Consider the following 18,576-nt stretch of genomic DNA (forward strand, 5'->3'; position numbering starts at 1 on the left):
AAATACACAAATATTAATAGATAAACACAAATGGTGTATGCTCATACCATTTGTCAAACCCCTTTCAGCATGCCAGCAACCGCAGACAGAAGAAAACTGATTGTTTAATATATCTGGACTTTCCAAGAGCCTCTGACACAGTCCTTCAAAAGAGGTTAAGAAACTAAGCAGTCATGGGGTGAAAGGTAAAGTTGTGTCATGAATTGGAATGGGATGAGACACAAAAAGAAAAAAGGCTAAGTAGCTATCTGTCAACTAGGCAAAAGTTTAACAGTGGTTGTGCCAAAAGATTGTGTGCTAGGGCTGGTGTTTAATGTATTCATTTGTGACCTAGAAAAGAGAATGAACAGTAAGCTGGCAATATCTGTCAATGACAAAATTACTGAAGTCAAAACTAGAGAAGACTGTGAGGAAATGAAGATCAGTTTCCTAGCTTGTTGCTCTAACTACATTACCTTCTTTGTTCCCACCTATTGGTTCCCCCACAATTCACTATTAACATATGCAAGGTAAAGCAAATTGGAAGAATAATTTCAACTACTTGTACATGTTGGTCAGTTCTATATTAACTTTAAGCACTCAGAAAGTGAGACCGGGCATAATCATGGACACAGAAACCACATCTGCTCAATGTGAAGTAGCAGTCAAAAAGGCAAACAAAGCATTAGGATAAAGTAAGTTAAACAGAAATTTGGTCTTAACTTTAAATCTCCACTCTTCTAAGTGATCTAAAATCTACACTGTTACTTGGACTGCCTTGAAATTTGTTGTCCCTTACGGGGTGCAGTGTTCTGTTAGTGATCCAAATTTGAGGCCATTCCTGAGATATAGCATTTCTTATAGTTGCAAGATTCTAGCAACCTTTTGTTGCTCACATATAGAAATCAAACAAAGGCTCAGATAATTGCACCAGGATGTCCAATGCTTGTGGGTTCCCGCAACAGAGTACAAGGCACCCACCGGACCTCTGGGCGAAATCAAACTAGAAAGTTACTTGAAAGGGATTTTGCTTCTGTTTAGAATATCAGAAGCCTCACGTGTTAAGACGTGATACACTAAAGGAATGACACGATGCATTTGCAATGAGAAAGGCTAACTAGCTGGAAAACGATCTCTTTGGATATGTCTACAGTGCAACAGAACATCCATGGCTGGCCCATGTCAACAGACTCAGGTTCGGGCTTCAGGAATATAAAATTGCAGTGTAGATGTTTGGGCTCAGGCTGGAACACGGCTCTGGGACCCCCTCCCCTCCTGGAGACCCAGAGCCTGCACTCCAGACCGAGCCCCTACACTGCAATTTTATAGCTTTGTGAGTCTGAGTCAACTGACAAGTCCCAGCTCCAGGCGTTTCATTGCTCTGTAGACAGACCCTTTGTCACAAGACGTGGGTGGCTTCGATGGAATGTCGCATTGTCAAATCCAAGCTTCACATCGGGCACAGAGAGCTTAAGTCCAAGCCAGGGTAGAAATCTGAAGCAAAAAAACAGGTATGTTGCACCAAGCTGCCTGTATCAAAGAGGGATTCTTATTTTAGAGAAATATAATCTGAGCACAGCAGGATACTCAGAAGGCACTGCAACTATTTAAAAAAAAGAAAATTTAACTATACAAGCAAATGCTCATTGGAAGGATGACTGGGGTGGAAGAGCGGTGAGGGTTTGGGGGATCAGGTGATGGGGAGAGGATATGGACTAGGGAAGGGTTGAACACTGGAAAGGGGAACATGGGGATGAGTGACAGACAGAGAGAATAGGGGCAGAGGTGCCTGTCAGCCCCATATCCTCCGTCCATGTGTGTGCCCAACCCATCTAAAGGATATGATCCCAGATCCTTTCCTGCCCTCCCACATGTGAGGTAGGTTCTGGAGGGAGCTTTCCTATCAGAGAGATCTGAGCCTCACTTCCTACCCCATATCTGAGTTGGGATTTGGGATCACTGCCCTTGTGGGGGAGTCTGAGCCCTGCTCCCTCTCTGCCATGGGTGTGTGTGGCAGAACCTGGGGGCCCCTGTCCATCTATGAGGGTCTGACTCCATCCTTCTTTCCCCTTGTGCAAGCCAGATTTGGGGGATTTGCCTTTCTGGGGGTATCTGAGCCTCCTGCCTTTCCCCATGTGAACCAGAATCCAGGGAAACCTGGTTCCTCTCGGTGGGAAGCTTAGATCAGGCATGCTCTGAACATGCTTCAAGAACACAATGCTGAGATGGGGTGAGAAGCTGAGAAGGGGTATATTTAACTCTATTTCCTGGTTTTCAGAAGTTTGTTTTGCTGAATTCTATGTTCTAATCCGGAAGGACACGTTATCACCAGGCAACCCTAACAGTGTCAATACAATTTTTTGCCATTTAACGAAGACTGAGATGGAAAAACATACTGAAAACATTGTAGTGTCATTATATAAAAGGATGGCATGCCCTCACTTTGAGCTATGTGCACAGTTCTGGTCACCTCAACTCAAAAGAACAGAAATAGAAGGGTGTTAAGACAGGCAACGACAGTGATTAGAGATATGGAGAGAGACTGAAAATACTGGGACAGTTTAGTTTAGAAAGACAACAAATAGATGGGGATATGATAGAAATACATGAAAACAAATGCCACAGTGAAGATAAACTGGGCGTTCCAACTGACCCACTCATAATTCAAAGGGACATTCAATAAAACAGAAAGGAAACCGGTCTAAAACTGATAAAGAATTTTTTTCTCTTAAGTATGATGTAGAAATCCTGTGCCAATGAGATCAGAGAGCAAAAAAGTAGTAGGGTTCAACAGGAGAAGTTAGTGGGATTCAGAAAAAGGGATGACATTGCTTTGAACAATGAGAATATCCACAGTCACATGGGACAGCATAAGGAACTGTGTGAAGGATACATACATACCCTCATGCATCAGGATATAAGATACCCATTAACAGCTAGGGGTTAGGAAGAAATTTCTTCTAGAAACAGATTATTCATTCCATAGTTGTCGATCATAAGAACCCCCACACCTTTCTATGAAGCATCCAATACTGACCTCTACCTACAACAAGTGGACCTTTAGTGTGAACCAACATGGCAAATGCTATGTTCCTAAATTATGGATTATGACCCTTGCAGAACTCTTTTTGTTATTGATCAGAAGCAAACAGAGCATGTCATTAGTCCTATTTTAAACCCTGTTGCCTGACCTGCCCTAACTCTGACCCTGGTCCCCACCTCTTATCAAATCGGAAGTCATGTTTTGGATATTCTCCAAATGTATTGGTTAATAAGGAATGCTGAAATACGGATAGAAGAGACTTGCAAATCTGAGAAGTGATCATGATGCAGACATCGTTTAAAAATAATATATTACTCAGGGAGAAAGCAAGCTTTGACAAAATTTCAGGTGGCTAAAAATCACCATACATCTTTTATTCTGAAAACAGATCACTGACTGGAAAACTGATCAAAATGCACCATTTCCCTCAACTGATGGTTATGACCCCAGAGCCATCATGGAAGATTTTCATTTTTACAACAAAGCATTACATAATTGCTAAATAGATACCTCACGTTCCCTAAGACAAACCCTTGTTATGTTCATATTAGTGGATGACAAAGAGGGAACACTGCTTGTTAAGCTGATATTTGAACCCAAAACACGGGACATGGTGATGTAAACACCACATGGGTTCAAATGACTTGAAGCACCTTAGTTTCTAATCATTACTTTAAATTAGAAATAAGGAGACAACTAACACAGATTAATAACTAACAGCACTTCAAGTTGAATGACAGGCCTAAAATTCCAGGGGTGGTTTGTTTGTTTTTTGGTTTGGTTTATTTATAAAGTTTACACAGTTTGCACAATTCAGTATGTGAGCACTTGGGCTGGAACATTTTGCTTCAAAACAAGTGCTTCAGTATTGCTTTGTCCTTTCACACACAAACAAGTGCCAGCTCTCTTGCTCAAACCTAAAGAACAAACTAGTGTGCGTGCAATTTAGACCAACAAAGGGGATACATTACAATTAGAGATTAAGGTCACTTTGGCATCTATTTAAATGAAATAAAAAATCCAAAGATTTGATTTCCCATTGGTATCAATGACCCAACAAGCGTTGCCACAGAATACAGGTATGGTGGAGAAGCTGAAGGAGCTGGAAGACATTGGAGAAAGGGTTGTGGAAAATTGGTCAGGTGAGTTAATAAAGAAAGGTACAGGGGAAATTTTATTTTTGGAATTGTGAACACCAGAGAAGTCCCAAACAGGAATCTTTGGGTTTGAATTGTTGGCTTTTAGGGGTATTGAGGAGCAATGGAAATATTTATTAAAAGCAACAGAAATAGTGTATACTATCTGACCCCACATTCACATAAATTTGATCAGCGGCCATCATTTAGTAATCACTCAGAAAATGAATAGGAAAGAATGCATGTAGCCTTCCAGACAAGCACACAAGCACAATGTCTCAGTTTGTACTAAAATTAGCATATCAAAAAACAATTTGCAAAATGGCACAATGACTTGAGTTGAAAAACAAGCCCACGTTTTTGGCTATTAAGGTGTTTTAGCAAGCCTGGTTCACACTTAAAAATTAGATCAACATTGCTACGCCACTCAGGGCTGTGAAAAATTTCACCCCCGAAGCGCCATAGTTAGGTCAACCTAACCCGTGGGGTAAAAATGGCTAGGCTGAAGGAAGGGGTTTTTGGTCGATGCTGGCAGCCTCTATGGCACTACCCTTCAAGTTTCAAATTTCCAATGGCTTGTTAGAAATTATTTGGAGTAAAAACTGGATGCAAAAATTAAGAAATATTGTCATTTTAGTAAGTGGCTTTCCAGTGCTTGTAACACACCGACAATCCTGTTTTACAATCTAGTACAAAAATGGGTATATCTCTACCTAAATTCATGCAGGTTTACTGCAGAAGTCTTGTGCCTTTATAACTAATGAGAAATTGCTGGTTTCTTACCCAAGAGCATATGACTCATAACACAAGCTTTTTTCTCCTTCATAAACAACATAATTCTAAAAGCAAGCATCAATATGTTTTATAATGCTATGTAATTATTAATGCATTTGCATGATGGTCTGAGTTTTTTTATCTGATATCATTGCAAGTAATACCTAAAATAACGTAACTGAAAGAAGAGAAAAATCTTTATTTTGCAGCATGCTTACCTTGTGCATTTGAGTTACAAAAAGGATGTGATTGCAAAAGTCAAAGTGTCAGGGAGACTCGGGGCCCATACGAAACCCGAAAATACTTCAAATTCATATTTTATATTCACTAGGTGTCAAACTGACATCAAGTTAAATAGCCAACATAATTAGACAGAAATAAGGGACCTCACAAGAGCTGTAAAACAAAAGGTCATGAAAGATCCACTGGTTCTTTTATGAAGGACAGGTTGTTAATCCATTGGCACTGACTAAATTACAACTCTAGTTGATTCATACCCTCTAAAGCTGAACTTTATCTTTCCTCTGACCCTCACATTCAGAACACTCTCCATTATCTTGATGTCATCTTTGTCTTCTCTTTTTTTCTCCTCTTAGGCCTTGTCTACATTAGCACTTATGCTGGCAAAACTTCTTTTTCTCAGCGGTGTGAAATGTGGACAGCGCTAGGTCAGTGGCAGAGCATCTCCCACCGACATAGCTACCGCCACTCATTTAGGTGCATTTATTATGTTGGTGGGAGAACTCTCTCCCGCTGACATAGCACTGTGCACACTAGTGCTTATGTAGACAAAACTTATGTCGCTCAGGGCTGTGTTTTTTCACACCCCTGAGCAACAAAATATTTGCCAGCATAAGTGCTAGTGTTGACAAGGACTTACTCAGAGGCTGTAGAGAAAGAAATTTATTGGTTCACCCTGGTCTATCTCACTAATAACGGAATATTATTTCATAGTATACACGGAGTAGACACTAGTAAAATCTATTTTTACCTTTGTAAAGTAATGGGGCTTCCTCCACTTTCCTGGAGAGATTATTCAATAAACTATACCTCATTGTCAAGGAGTTTGCAGATGTTCTATCTAAATTTTTCCTTTTTAAATCTCATCCCAGCCCTGACTTCTAATTATATCCCCTTTTACTATGCTAAATAATTTTCCTTCCTTCTTGGTGTTTACCCCCTTCAAACATAGGCGTGCGTATGGGGTGTGCCGGGTGCGCCCAGGCACACCCTAATGCAGGGGTTTCAAACATACGGCCCGCAGGCCAGATTCGGCCCACGAACCTTTTGTATCCAGCCCGCAAACTTTTTTGGATGTGGCACGCGGCGCCATCTCGCTGTGTATCAAGCTGATGCTGGAGTGTAGAGCTGCTGCCGAAAGAGTGGAGGGCGCGCAATTTCTCAGTGGACGGCAAGACACAGTGAGCTGCCACCGAAAAAGAAGGAGCTGCAAGATTTTGCGGCAGATGGGAACACACCGTGATCTGCCACCGAAATATCTTTCCTTCCGACATTTCTTGGCGGAGACTAGGACACGGCGAGAATTCCGCCGGCGGGTAATTCAGATGTGGCCCGTCGATGGAATTGAGTTTGACACCCCTGATAAAGATCATGAAAATTCCCTGGGTGCACACCCTAATGAAATGTACTGCGCACACCTATACCTTCAGATATGTGTAGATTTATGTCCCCTTCATCAAATTCTGCTGCTTCTTTACATCTCTAAAATTATTTTATTCCTCTCCAAGCCTAGCATCACCAACATGTTAGCCCACACTAGTAATTTCCCGATTTCCTCATTTGATAGCCTTCCAATCTACACAAAAGTGCATCTTCTTCCTCACCACTCTTTTTCATCCTTAGCTTTATAAATGGTTAACGTTTGGCAAAAAGTTATAAAGAACTGAAAACAAGGTTTTATAATGAAAAGTTTCAGGCAACCTTAACAACAGGCGGCACTATCAACCCTACCTCTAATACTGACTTTGCTTTTCTGATCTCTCTCTAACACTGCCTTGTCTACATTGCTGCTCTTCTACTCCACACCACTTCCCACGGCCACTCTCCACCAAAGCTTCTCTCATCACCATTCCCTTTGTCTTTTCACCCACTCCAATGTTTGTGACAAAAGAAAATCCACTATCATCTGCATCACCATCCTGTATGCCTAAAACCTTCCAAAAAAAGTATGCCAAGCCTCCTCCCACTCATACAAAACACTTCTGAAATCATACCTAATCTGTGAACCATCCAAACTATATTCAGCTGTGTTTTTTCTGACACAATGTTCCAAATGCTCTAGGGGAGGGATCTGTTTAGTTTGATACTGCTTTTCTAGGCTCTAATCCTGAAAACAAGACCCCTTAACTTTAAACCTGCATGTAAACTGTTGCAGGATACTACCACACAGCAGCACAGAATCGTAGGATTGGAAGGGACCTTGAGAGGTCATCTAGTCCAGTCCCCTACACTTATGGCAGGACTAAATATTATTGAGGCCATCGCTGACAGGCATCTGTCTAACCTGCTCTTAAAAATCTCCAGTGATGGAGATTCCACAACTGCCCAAGGCAATTTATTCCTGTGCTTACATACCCTGACAGTTCGGAAGTTTCTCTTAATATCCAGTCTAAACCTTCCTTCCTCCAATTTAAGCCCATTGCTTCCTGTCCTATCCTCAGAGGTTAAGGAGAACAATTTTTCTCTCTCCTCCTTGTGACAACCTTTTATGTACTTGAAAACCATTATCAAAAGCCTTACTGAAAAGACATAGCCATTACCCTTAAACATGACACATAATACTTCATTATGGGGAAAAATAACAAAGGTCAGAAATCAGTGACAGAAAGATAAGTCTGCACGAAAAGGTTCAAGTGCCATGAATATAATGTGAGCATCTCCCTCTGCTGTGATCCAAAGCTATCCCTATGCATAAGGCCGACAGCTTACTGCCACACCTTCAGATCCTGCAACCTAAGACCAGATTAATGAATAAGTCCTGCCTGTATTAATGTATGCTTCCTCATGGTGCCTTTTCTGAACAACTGCACTTTGCCATGTCCATCTTAGACTGTCAGTTCTTCCTGCCCCGCTCACAAGGGGCAAGGAATGTGCCTCACTCTGTTTAAGAACTATGCAAACTTATGACTAGGCTTAGAGGAATTTGGTTTTTTAATATAATTTCAACAGATATCAATTATAAGCATTTTCAAAAGTTTTATCTATTTAAATTTTCACAGTTGCAGAAAATTATGGGAGGGTCAGACAGTGGGGGGGAGGGGGGCGAGTCAGACAATAATTATTTAATGACAGTTGATGTTGGGTTTCAAAAAGTTAAAGTTTTACAAGGTAAACCAAACTCGAATAAGTCCTTACACAGCATTTTTTGCTTGTTTGTATATTTCAATGATGGAAATATTTTTTAGTTGGTTTGTGTGGGTCTGGTGAAATTGACATTAACTGATAAAACCCTACTCCTTCCAAGCCTAGCTATGGCAGGACATACCTTCTTTTTTTAGTTAGACTGCCTTTTTTTTGTATCCTTAAGGCCCCCACAGCCATCCCAATAGCCACAGACAACCACCTGTTGCCATCATCACCTCCTCTCCCCCTCCTGCAGCAACACATCCCCAGGCTATGGCCTGATTCATAGATGATAATGGGAACGTCTCATCTGACCCCTTGCATAACACAGGCCACGTTACTTCTCCTGAATCCACTCCACTTTGAACTGGAGAGCCGAGGGCCCACCTTTCCCCAGCTCCTGCGCCGAGCACGCCATGGTGCCTCACCCCTCAGCATCCCGGGGATTACAGGTGCCCAGCTGACACCGGCCGGGCTGTGAGCACAGGCGGCCTCAGTTTCTCTTCCTTACAGCGGGGAGCTGGGGAACCAGGGGCTGCGGGGACTTTCTTCCCCTTCCCCCCAGAGCTTCAGGGGGGCTCCAGAGCCCTGCCCGGGCTTCTCCCGGCCCAGGTGCATGACAGAGGTTAACAACGCGGGGGTGGGGGGCTCCCTAGCCACCCCTCCGACAACCCAGATCAGGGGGGAGCCGGGCAGAGCCGTCGGATCGGGGCCCCGGCCCGCCGCAGCCCCCGGCCCCGGCCCGGCCCGGCACTCACAGAACTCGGCGATGTAGTAGGACACGGCGTAGTTCTCCTCGCACCACTCCAGGGTGGAGGTGGGCGCGCCCCAGTAGCCGGCCCGGTCGGCGGCGGGAGCCATCGCGCAGCGGGGCGAGTCAGCGAGCGAGGCCCGGCCCGGAGCGGAGCGCTCGCTGCGCGCGCCGGTGGGCGGAGAGGGGGGGAAGGTGGCACCGCCCACCCCAGCCAGCCAGCCAGCCGTCGGGCCGGGGCGGTGCTGCGCTGCGCTGCCGGGCCCGGAGCCCGGCCCGCCGCTCGTTGCCGTGGCAACCGGCTGCGGCCTACAAGGCGCCAACCAGCCCGGGAGCGGCGCATCTGCCCGGGCCTGCTCGTGCACGGTGGGACGGGCAGGAAGGTGCAGGGGTTTGGGGGACTAGGGCCAGGCTAGAGGGGCTGGGCCAGGCTAGAGGGACGGTTTGGGGGGGGGCTGGTTAAAGGGAAGGTTTGGGGGGGCTGGGGCAGGCTAGAGGGAAGGTTTGGGGGCTGGGGTGGGAGCAGGATAATGGGAAGGTTTTGGGGGCTGGGTTGGAAGCAGGATAATGGGAAGGTTTTGGGGGGCTGGGGTGGGAGCAGGATAATGGGAAGGTTTTGGGGGCTGGGTTGGAAGCAGGATAATGGGAAGGTTTTGGGGGCTGGGGTGGAGCAGGAGAATGGGAAGGTTTTGGGGGGCTGGGGGTTGGAAGCAGGATAATGGGAAGGTTTTGGGGGGCTGGGGTGGGAGCAGGATAATGGGAAGGTTTTGGGGGGCTGGGTTGGAAGCAGGATAATGGGAAGGTTTTGGGGGGCTGGGGTGGGAGCAGGATAATGGGAAGGTTTTGGGGGGCTGGGGTGGGAGCAGGATAATGGGAAGGTTTTGGGGGGTTGGGGTGGGAGCAGGATAGTGGGAAGGTTTGGTGGAAGGGGGCTGGAGGCAGGAGACGGCAGAGACTGAAGCTATTATCTGACATGATTAACATTTTGGAATGTCATTTCCCATTTGTGTTGATGCTGTTTGTCTAGCACCTGCACTTTGTACAATTTCCTAGGGTAGATGCAAACACAAGCAGGTACATGCCTTCACTCACATGAATATTAACAGTGGCATAAGCATTTCTTAGGGGCATAAAATGTTTGTGACTCCAAAACATAATTGCTTCAATGTAACAATGAAACGTATTTAGATTTTCAATCCATTAATATTGTTTTAATGCACATGCCAGATTTTTCAAAAACAGGCTCCCCTCGTCTGTATTTAGCCACCTATTTAGAGCACAAACCATCAGCTGCAGTAGAGTAGTTTTAGAAGTGGGGGATAGGTTCATAGGTTCCAATTCCAGGGGTTCTCTGGAACTTAAGCACTTTTTGGGAATCCCTCTGATTTTTATGACCAAGTGATGGCCACAGCTATCAGCAAATGTAGCAGGAGAAAGAAGCCTGCTGAGCACTGCAATCAATCAAGGAAGGAGGGAATGCTTAACGGGGCCAGAACCCCCTAAGGCAGAGGCACTTACCCATGCACAGGACTACATTTTGATCTGTTACCCTAGTGTACAACTAGAGTAACTCCACTGACTTCATTGAAGTCATTCCAGATTTACAGCAGCATAAGAACAGAATCAACCCTGTATCCACCACCTACAGCTCACTCGGATCTTGGCCTAGGTTTCTATTAGTATGTGTCTTCTCTCCCACTGATCCCTGTTGGCTTTGCAGACACTATCCCTACATCCCTCCAACAAAAGGGGGTTCACTCTACAGATCTTCTCCAAGCAGATCTTTTAGGGGGGCATTTCTCTTTTTTCACAGGCCAAGTCTGAACCTAGCTGGTGGGTGCTGTCTTTCCTGGGGCTGCTCTGATACTGGCCCAGAAATATCAAAGCAGTCTTTCTGGCTTTCAAACAGGAAGTAAAGGCAGATAGCCAGATTCTCAGCATGTATAATTTGTCATAGCTATTATTGACTTCAATAGACCTACGCTGAATTACACCATCTGAGGATCTGACTCGGGGGTAAAAAACAGAAACTCCTTCAAATTAGACTAAAAAATAAAGGGAGAGTTTTTCAAATGCACAAACGGCAGTTATGAGCCCAGATCCCATTGACTTTCAAAGGAAATTCTGTGCCTGACTGCCCCTTGTGCTTTTGAAAATCTTCCCACAAGTATAAAAAGCCCCCCAATAATTAATTGTTTACGATACTTTCCTTGGATGAAAGGCATTTACAATTGTAAAGCATTAGCTTTAATTTATTTTTAAAAAAGCCACACTAAATTACATCCAATTTTGTATCACACTTTCATATACAGATCTTAGTATGAACACAACTTGCTTGAACTTTGTGACCATTAAATAATCAATTCTTCTTTGTAACCCTCATTGTTTTTAATACATCCAGGGAATAATAGGCTTCTCTTGCTAATTTAACACCTACAAATTTAACCTGCTTAACTAAAGGCTGTATAGTTTTGTGGATTAAGGGCCTAATTCTTCTTTCATGTATTTAGGCTTTATGCTGGTGTAACTTCATTGATTTTAATAGAAGTACTTCTGATTTACACCAGTGTAATTGAAAGGAGAATTAGGACCTTAATGTTCATAAACTCACATGCAAGAGCTCTGAATTGGGAAGCAGAGAACCAGTTTAGCTCAGTATCTTGTTTAACTCAACCATTTAAATTATTTATGCTTTTCTAATGTGGCTGTTTTATATATATATTGACCAAAACCACGTCCCATTGAAATCTCCTAGAGAATGTTGCTACTGAATTTAGTTGGACCAGGGTTTGGTGCTGCATCAAATATAGCATATAATTAAGGTTTCACTTATGATTCTAAACCACACCTCATTCCATGTGAATGCTCAACATGGCTGTGTAGTGCCTCACATTTTAGATATCAGCAGATTGTAAGGTAAAGGCTGGAACTGTCAGTCTTTTGGGCCAGGTCTAGACTAGGAGCGCTTTGCTGGTTTAGCTATACCATTATTCTGTGCTAGTAAAACGCTCCTAGTATGGATACAGCTTATGCCAGCAAAATTGTGCTCTTGCTGGTATATCTTATTCCAATCGCCGCCCCCGCCCCCAAGCAAAATAAACTATACTGGCAAAAGCACAGTTTTGCTGGTGTAACTGTGTCTACACTATGAGCTTTTGCTGGCATAGCTGTGTTGATCACAAATCCCACCTCATCACACCCCTGACCAACCTAGCCATGCTGACAACAGTTTGCAGTATAGACCTGATCTCAGAAATGAAATCCCAATATGCTTTGCTGCTGAGCAATGAGCCTCTCTTTGGGGGTCAATTATCTTGTGGTGGTGTTCTCAATACCCAAGCAAATTCTGTGAAGTGGATAACTACAGGGCTGTTGAACTTGCTTCCCCCTTGGTTGGCGAGAGTTTTACTTTGTTAACTTTCTGAACAGGCTGCAAAGCCCATCTCTGTTTTAGGGCACCTAGGGAATAGGATGTGCTTAGAAATATAAGGCCAGATTCGCCCCTGTTTTAAGGCCACTTTGTACAGCTGGCAAGGGGATGACTTTCCCAGTGGAGGGGAATCCTATGGTGTTCTAGAGCGCCTGCTGCAATCCACTCCCTGAGGCTGGCATTAAGGGCATGGTTGGGAGAAGGAAGGTATAACGGGCTCTCATACACAGCTGACCTCTGGTTGTTTCATCAGTAGCCACTGGCAGCCACTTGTTAGAGCAATAAGTCTTATATAATATTGTGGAATCACTGTGAAAGCATCTAGAAGAGTGCATAGGAATTTGTTACCAATCAAAATAAATAAGTACGGTTCACTCCAAGTGCCTGACCTTCTTTCTGAAATTGATTTAGTCCAGATTCATGAACATGTTGGCAATTCTTACCCACTACTCCAGCCACCGAGGATATTTTCAGCGTTGCAGCCAATCTTTAAAGGCGCTGTGTCAGCTGATCTTCTGCTAAGGCTCTACTTAGGTAGTCAGAATTTTTACCCCCTAGTAACTCTGCTGAGACAAATTGTCTTACCCCAAACAGTGAAATTGTTGATAACACCATTAGCATAACTGATCCTTCCAGTACAGGTTCTTCAGTCTTCAACTCCCTCATCTATGCATGTGTGTGGTTTCTAATGCACCTGTCCCCAAGACGTTTAAGTGTCATTTTAGGTTACTGATATTTTGTGCTGTGTAAGCAGGGTTGGCAAGGGAATAGCTGCCACAGCTGTGACACTGAACAGCCTGTGGGACACATCAGACTACCAAGTACGTAAGTGGCATCCTCTATACTATATGCAAAGAGCCTGAAGACAGAATTTTGGTTGCAATACATTGTGATGAGACAATTTTCTATCTATGAGATGCACTACTAAAGTTGGCTAAAAGGTGCCTATTGTAGTAGAAAGTGAGAGCGTGAGACATGAGGCTTAGTATAACAGGCCAGGTATGAGGCCTGAGCTAAAGTAACAGTCAACTCCTGTTGCTATAAAGCAACGTTAGCAGGAGTCAGGCTGTGAATGCTGGCAGACTCACAGTAACTGGCAAGAACAGAGCTGATACACACATTCCTAAAGAAGTCCTAGGTACAGAACACTCACCCAAACACATTCTAGAAAAGTACCAGAACATTCCAATACCCAAAAGATAATGAGGGCTTTCTAACCTCTCAGAATGACAATATGATGGATAGAGATGTTTTGGCTGAACCATCCAGTACAAGGTAAAAGGCGGCATCTTACCATGTCAGAGGGTGGCAACTACACACATCAGAGTGGCAATACACTACTTGTTTGTATCAGGGCTTCGTTACTGAAATGGATCGCTGGTCTTACTGGATAATCCAATTGTGGTTTGGCGTCTCAGTAATCTGCGCAGAGCTGGGACAGCATGCACACTGGGAGAACACACACGCAGCCAACAACTGACAACACCCACCAATGGAAATCTGAACTCATTCCACTTTGTCAGTCTTCCAGGGCTTGTCTCATAATAAATTCTGCATATATATTGACAAGGTTTGGGGTTAAGTTAAAGTACACCCTTGTCTCGCATCCAGCCCAGTGGAAAACCACTCACTGTCACCTACTGCTGTTCACACTGTGGTCTGGTGGTGGTAGTAGAGACCATGAGTTCAATGAGATATTTAGAAATTTCATGTTTGCCAGGATCCTCCAAAGATGGTCATGTCAGATGCTTTTGAATAGTCAATAAATCAATCGGTGATTGTACACTCCACATTTTTCAGTGACGTGATGAATAGTCATAATTGATTGTTTGCCTTAGCCCTGTCTGAAACCAACTTCTTGTGGTGGTAGTCTGCTTTTGTCCTTTGCTTCATACAATCCAGCATGTAGAGCAGAACTTCGCTCACATGAGATATCAAGGAGATGGTACAATAGTTACTACACTCTATTATGTCTCCCTTCTTTGGTAAGGGCAGAAAGATTTCCCCTCATCCAGTCCTCTGGCCAATTTTTAGTCATCCATACATGGTTGCAAACTTTTCACATGAGATCAATACCACAGTGATTACCAAATCACTTAACAATTCTGCTGGTATGTTTTCTAACCTGGTGCTTTCCCAGGCTTCATTTCCATAATAGCACATACCATTTCCTCTCACAGGATTGATGGACCCAACTCTGTACTTCCTTTTCTGTCATACTGTACTGTAAGTGGCTCTAATGAGTCATACAGATTGGCACAATAATCTCTGCATCTGTGTTCAATATCATCACTTTCATTGAGGATTCTGCCATCATGATCTTTCATTATGTTTGATTACAGAGAAAACTTTTCAAAGTAAGAAATCTGACCATGGTAACCATAATTTTTGTTATTGCTCTCTTTATAATTCTCAAATTTCACACATGTTGCCTTTATATAGATGCTTGTCTCATCTAGTCTGCCTTTGAATCTGTCTACTCAGTTCCTTGTATTCCCTCTTACATTTTTCAGTCTCCAAGCCATTCTCTTTCACTCTGCATCATTTTTTCATTAGCTCAAACACCTTCTCAATTAACATGGTGTAGTCCAATGCTGACTTTTCGGAATGTGTGCTTTGACAGCTTTGAGCATGATAATTTTCATTTTGTTCCAAAATTCAATTGGATTGCTCTTCTCTTTCACCTGTGCCAATGCCTCAAACACATTTTGTACAGAAGTCATGTACTTTTTGTTGATTGTGGACAAGTCCAGACACTGGACCTGCCGACAGTCTTACTTTTTAAGTTTTAATTTTATATTTGAGGCTAACAATTGATTATCTGAACCACCGCCTGCAGTTGGGAAGGTATTTGTCCATTAGATGCTTGATCTCTAGCATTGCTCTTATTTGATAGTCAGCTTGGTTTTTTGACATACCATCAGGTGATCCCCACATGTATAAACATCTATGATGTTGGTTAAAAGTGGTATTTGTATTGACCAGGTAATTAGAGCAACAGAATTCAACTGAAAGCCTTCCTCTCGCATTTTCTAAACTGCAAACAAGTACATTTTAAAAACAAAAATAGTTGGAATAAAGAGTTTGTTAGTCAATCCTTTGGCAAGACTGAGTTCAGAGTACCATGTTCTGCTGTGTTGCAGCTGTTACAGCAAACCCATTGCAGCTAACAGATCAGATCATTAGTCCATCACATCTAGTATAGTGCCTCAGAGTCTAAAATACTTGATGACTCAGTGGAAGGTGAAAACATCTCCACATAATTCAGTTGTGGCCAATTATGAAATCCTGGGAACTTGGAGTTGGGGAAAGGTAAGGCTTTTTCCTACAATCATTAGAACCACTTCAAATGAAGGGAGAAAATGCACAGAAGAAGCAAAAATTCTTACTAGACAAATAGCTGAAAAAAACCTTCAAAAAGATCTACCAGAGAGAAGAAAATATAAATATTTCTAAATATGAAGGACCTTAAGGGAGGGTATAGAATTTCTTTCATTGTGCTGCATCTAGAAAAGGGAAGGCAGATGCTAGGTGATTATGTTTTTTCCTTGCTGTATTGGAGGAGTATGTTCCTAACCAGCCATAACTGAAGTGCATTCCCCTCATCTGCAGTACACTATCATTACATTTTCTGCAGATGCTGCAGGAAGAAAAGCAGCACTTGCTGTACAAGAGGACAGCATGAAGTGCTCTGCTGTCACTCGGAGTTTTGTGGGGGTGGGTGGAACCGAGAGCTAATAATTATTTAAATGGAAAGACTCCTTCATGGATTCACATTAAAAATTGGAATTTGGAAGTCTCAGGGGATGGGAAATTGGATAGAGACCTTTTGGTTAGAGGTTCAAATGCAAGTCCAAGATAGCTGGGACTGAACTTTTCTCTAGGGCTATGCTGTAAATCCGTTGCTGAGCTGTTACCATCGGACTGGAAGAATCATCCAATACCTCTTTGGTTATATATGCAAAGGCTGGTGCTTCATCTCAGATCAGGTCATGGCTGGTTTTACGTAGGAGCCCTCTGGCTGTGACAAGTACGTAGAGCAAGAAAACACCAGCCTCCATGGGCTCTGGCACAGATCTGCCTCTTTCTATAACTTCTTCTCATCCCTGCCAGCCCCTTCAGAGAAAGCAGCTACCAGTCTGAACCTCAGCGCATGCTGACAAAGGAGGTCAGTGCTGTAAAGCAGAACCAGCCCTACTGGCCAGAGGGCTCAGCAGCAACTCTAGTGTGTGCTGAGAATTAATTGGTTAATTTTTGTAACATGCTCATCAGATCAAAGGTACTATGCGTTACCCCATGCCCACTTTCACTAATGTCAAGCTATTGCCTAAGATTCTTACTAGTAACAGTTCAGTAGCTTCCTTCTCCTTCTATTTCCTTATAAAGAGAAACTTTCTACTCACTATACTCATCACAGTGAGAGTCTATTTGTATGTCTGTGCATCTTCATTTCTGTTGCCAAGCCCCTATTGAGGACTGTGGAAGACTGACCCCTGATTTCTTGACAGGCAAATGCATTTCTCAACAGCCTCATTCATTTTGGCCCATTGCCCTCTAATGGCTTGGAGCTCTGACAGCTGGCAACCATTTTCTGACTATTGGAGATCCAATTGCTTCCCTGCCTGACAGGGGCCAAATTATCTTCTCATGACTGCCAAATGAATGGTAATGGCCAAAGCATTTGAAAAGCTCATCAATAAAATTCCCTTCTCTGTTCCTTTTCATAAAACAGGCTCTTTTTTCTCCTTGTTTCCTATTTCCACTTCTGTAGTTGTTTCCCCTCCTTCCCCTTCCAGAATCTTTTTTCATGTTGGCATCCCAGTAGCAAGGGCATGTACTTGTAATCTTTTTCCTGCTCTATTCATGTTGATCTCTCTGTTTTGGCCTTTGCACTATCACCAGACGCTGCTACACCCTGCTCTGACTTTCTGTAGTACTGTGTGAAATTGTCTAGCAAGGCCCCTGGTATTTTGTTCACACCAATGTCTAACAATGCTGTTTCTTCCTTCTTTCATTGGCCTTGCCTTCCAACCCTGATGTTTGTTTATTTTCAAGTGTTCTTTCAGCTGTTCTGTTTTCTAGGAAAGTTGGGTTATCTTGCCCTTGCTTATATCCGAACTCAAAACAAGTAGAGGAACTACTGGTGTAAGGATTACTCACAATCCACTACAATGCCAGAACCGATTTTTATTTTAGCCACTTAAAACAGTGGCTCACATCTGCTGGGCCATAGCAGATGGTGGGGCCTTGCACATCAGTTACCTCTTGTAGGAAAAATCAGTGGCACAGAGCCTGGGTATTTTCTGCAACCCACATAACTAATAGGGAGATAACTCTTTTAGAGAGGGGGAGGGGAGGAATGAGTTGTGTCTGGGTCAGTGTTACTATTTGAGTTCCGGGAGGTGTCTAAAGGCCCCTCCCCCAGCCTAAGAGGAGGAGCCACTGGACCCGGGACTCAACTGATTTCCGGGGACAACTAATGAAAAAACAGGAGTGGGCGTGGGGGTCACAGGGCCAAACAGAGAGAACCAGAAGGGGACACCAAGCAGAGAACCTCGGACAGCATCCACTGCTCCCTGAAGGCGTCCAGAGAGCCAGCAGATGCTGCCCAGAAGAACTCTGCCCGGATGCATGAACAGATGGAGGAATGGAAATGGGCCCCACAGTTGCAGAGCATCTCCCCAGCCAACCTCCTCTCCCTGGTGTTATAGATGGCCACCTTGGCCAGCGCTAGGAGGAGGCTGATGAGGAGGTCCCGCGACTTTGTGGGGCCACGGATGGGGTGTGCATAGAGGAATAGGTGTGGGGAGAAGTGCAGCCAGAACAGGGACTGTAGACTGGCACACTCGAGGTTAACGTGTGCCAGGGTCTCCCTCACGCCCCTTCTGCATGAGAGAGGGGTGAACTGTGCCAAATACATGCCCGTGCTCACAGCTCCATGAAGGAGCCGCCAGTTGATGTCCCCAGTGGGCCGCGGAGTCAGGGTGGAATAAAGGCTGGCCCACCGGGGTTCCTAGCTCTCCACAGGTGGTATTAGGTCCTGCCACTTGGTGTCTGGGTGGGACACGAGGGTGAGGAAGCGAAGGATGTGGAGCACGAG

The 18,576-nt window shown here is 43.9% G+C and overlaps 1 protein-coding gene across 1 annotated transcript in view; it reads right to left on the reverse strand.

Moving 5' to 3' along the window:
- Positions 1–9,274, reverse strand: part of ACER3 (alkaline ceramidase 3) — a 75,380-nt gene extending 66,106 nt beyond the window's left edge. The window contains exon 1 of the mRNA XM_067533332.1: positions 9,054–9,274. Coding sequence (XP_067389433.1) covers positions 9,054–9,156 — 103 coding nt within the window. The 5' untranslated portion in view covers positions 9,157–9,274. The remainder of the gene's footprint in view (positions 1–9,053) is intronic.
- Positions 9,275–18,576: the final 9,302 nt, after the last annotated feature.

Source organism: Emydura macquarii, unplaced genomic scaffold, assembly GCF_026122565.2.
Source record: "Emydura macquarii macquarii isolate MOO-44397 ecotype Brisbane River unplaced genomic scaffold, CSIRO-AGI_Emac_v2 contig_3328, whole genome shotgun sequence".
Lineage (NCBI taxonomy): Eukaryota > Metazoa > Chordata > Testudines > Chelidae > Emydura > Emydura macquarii.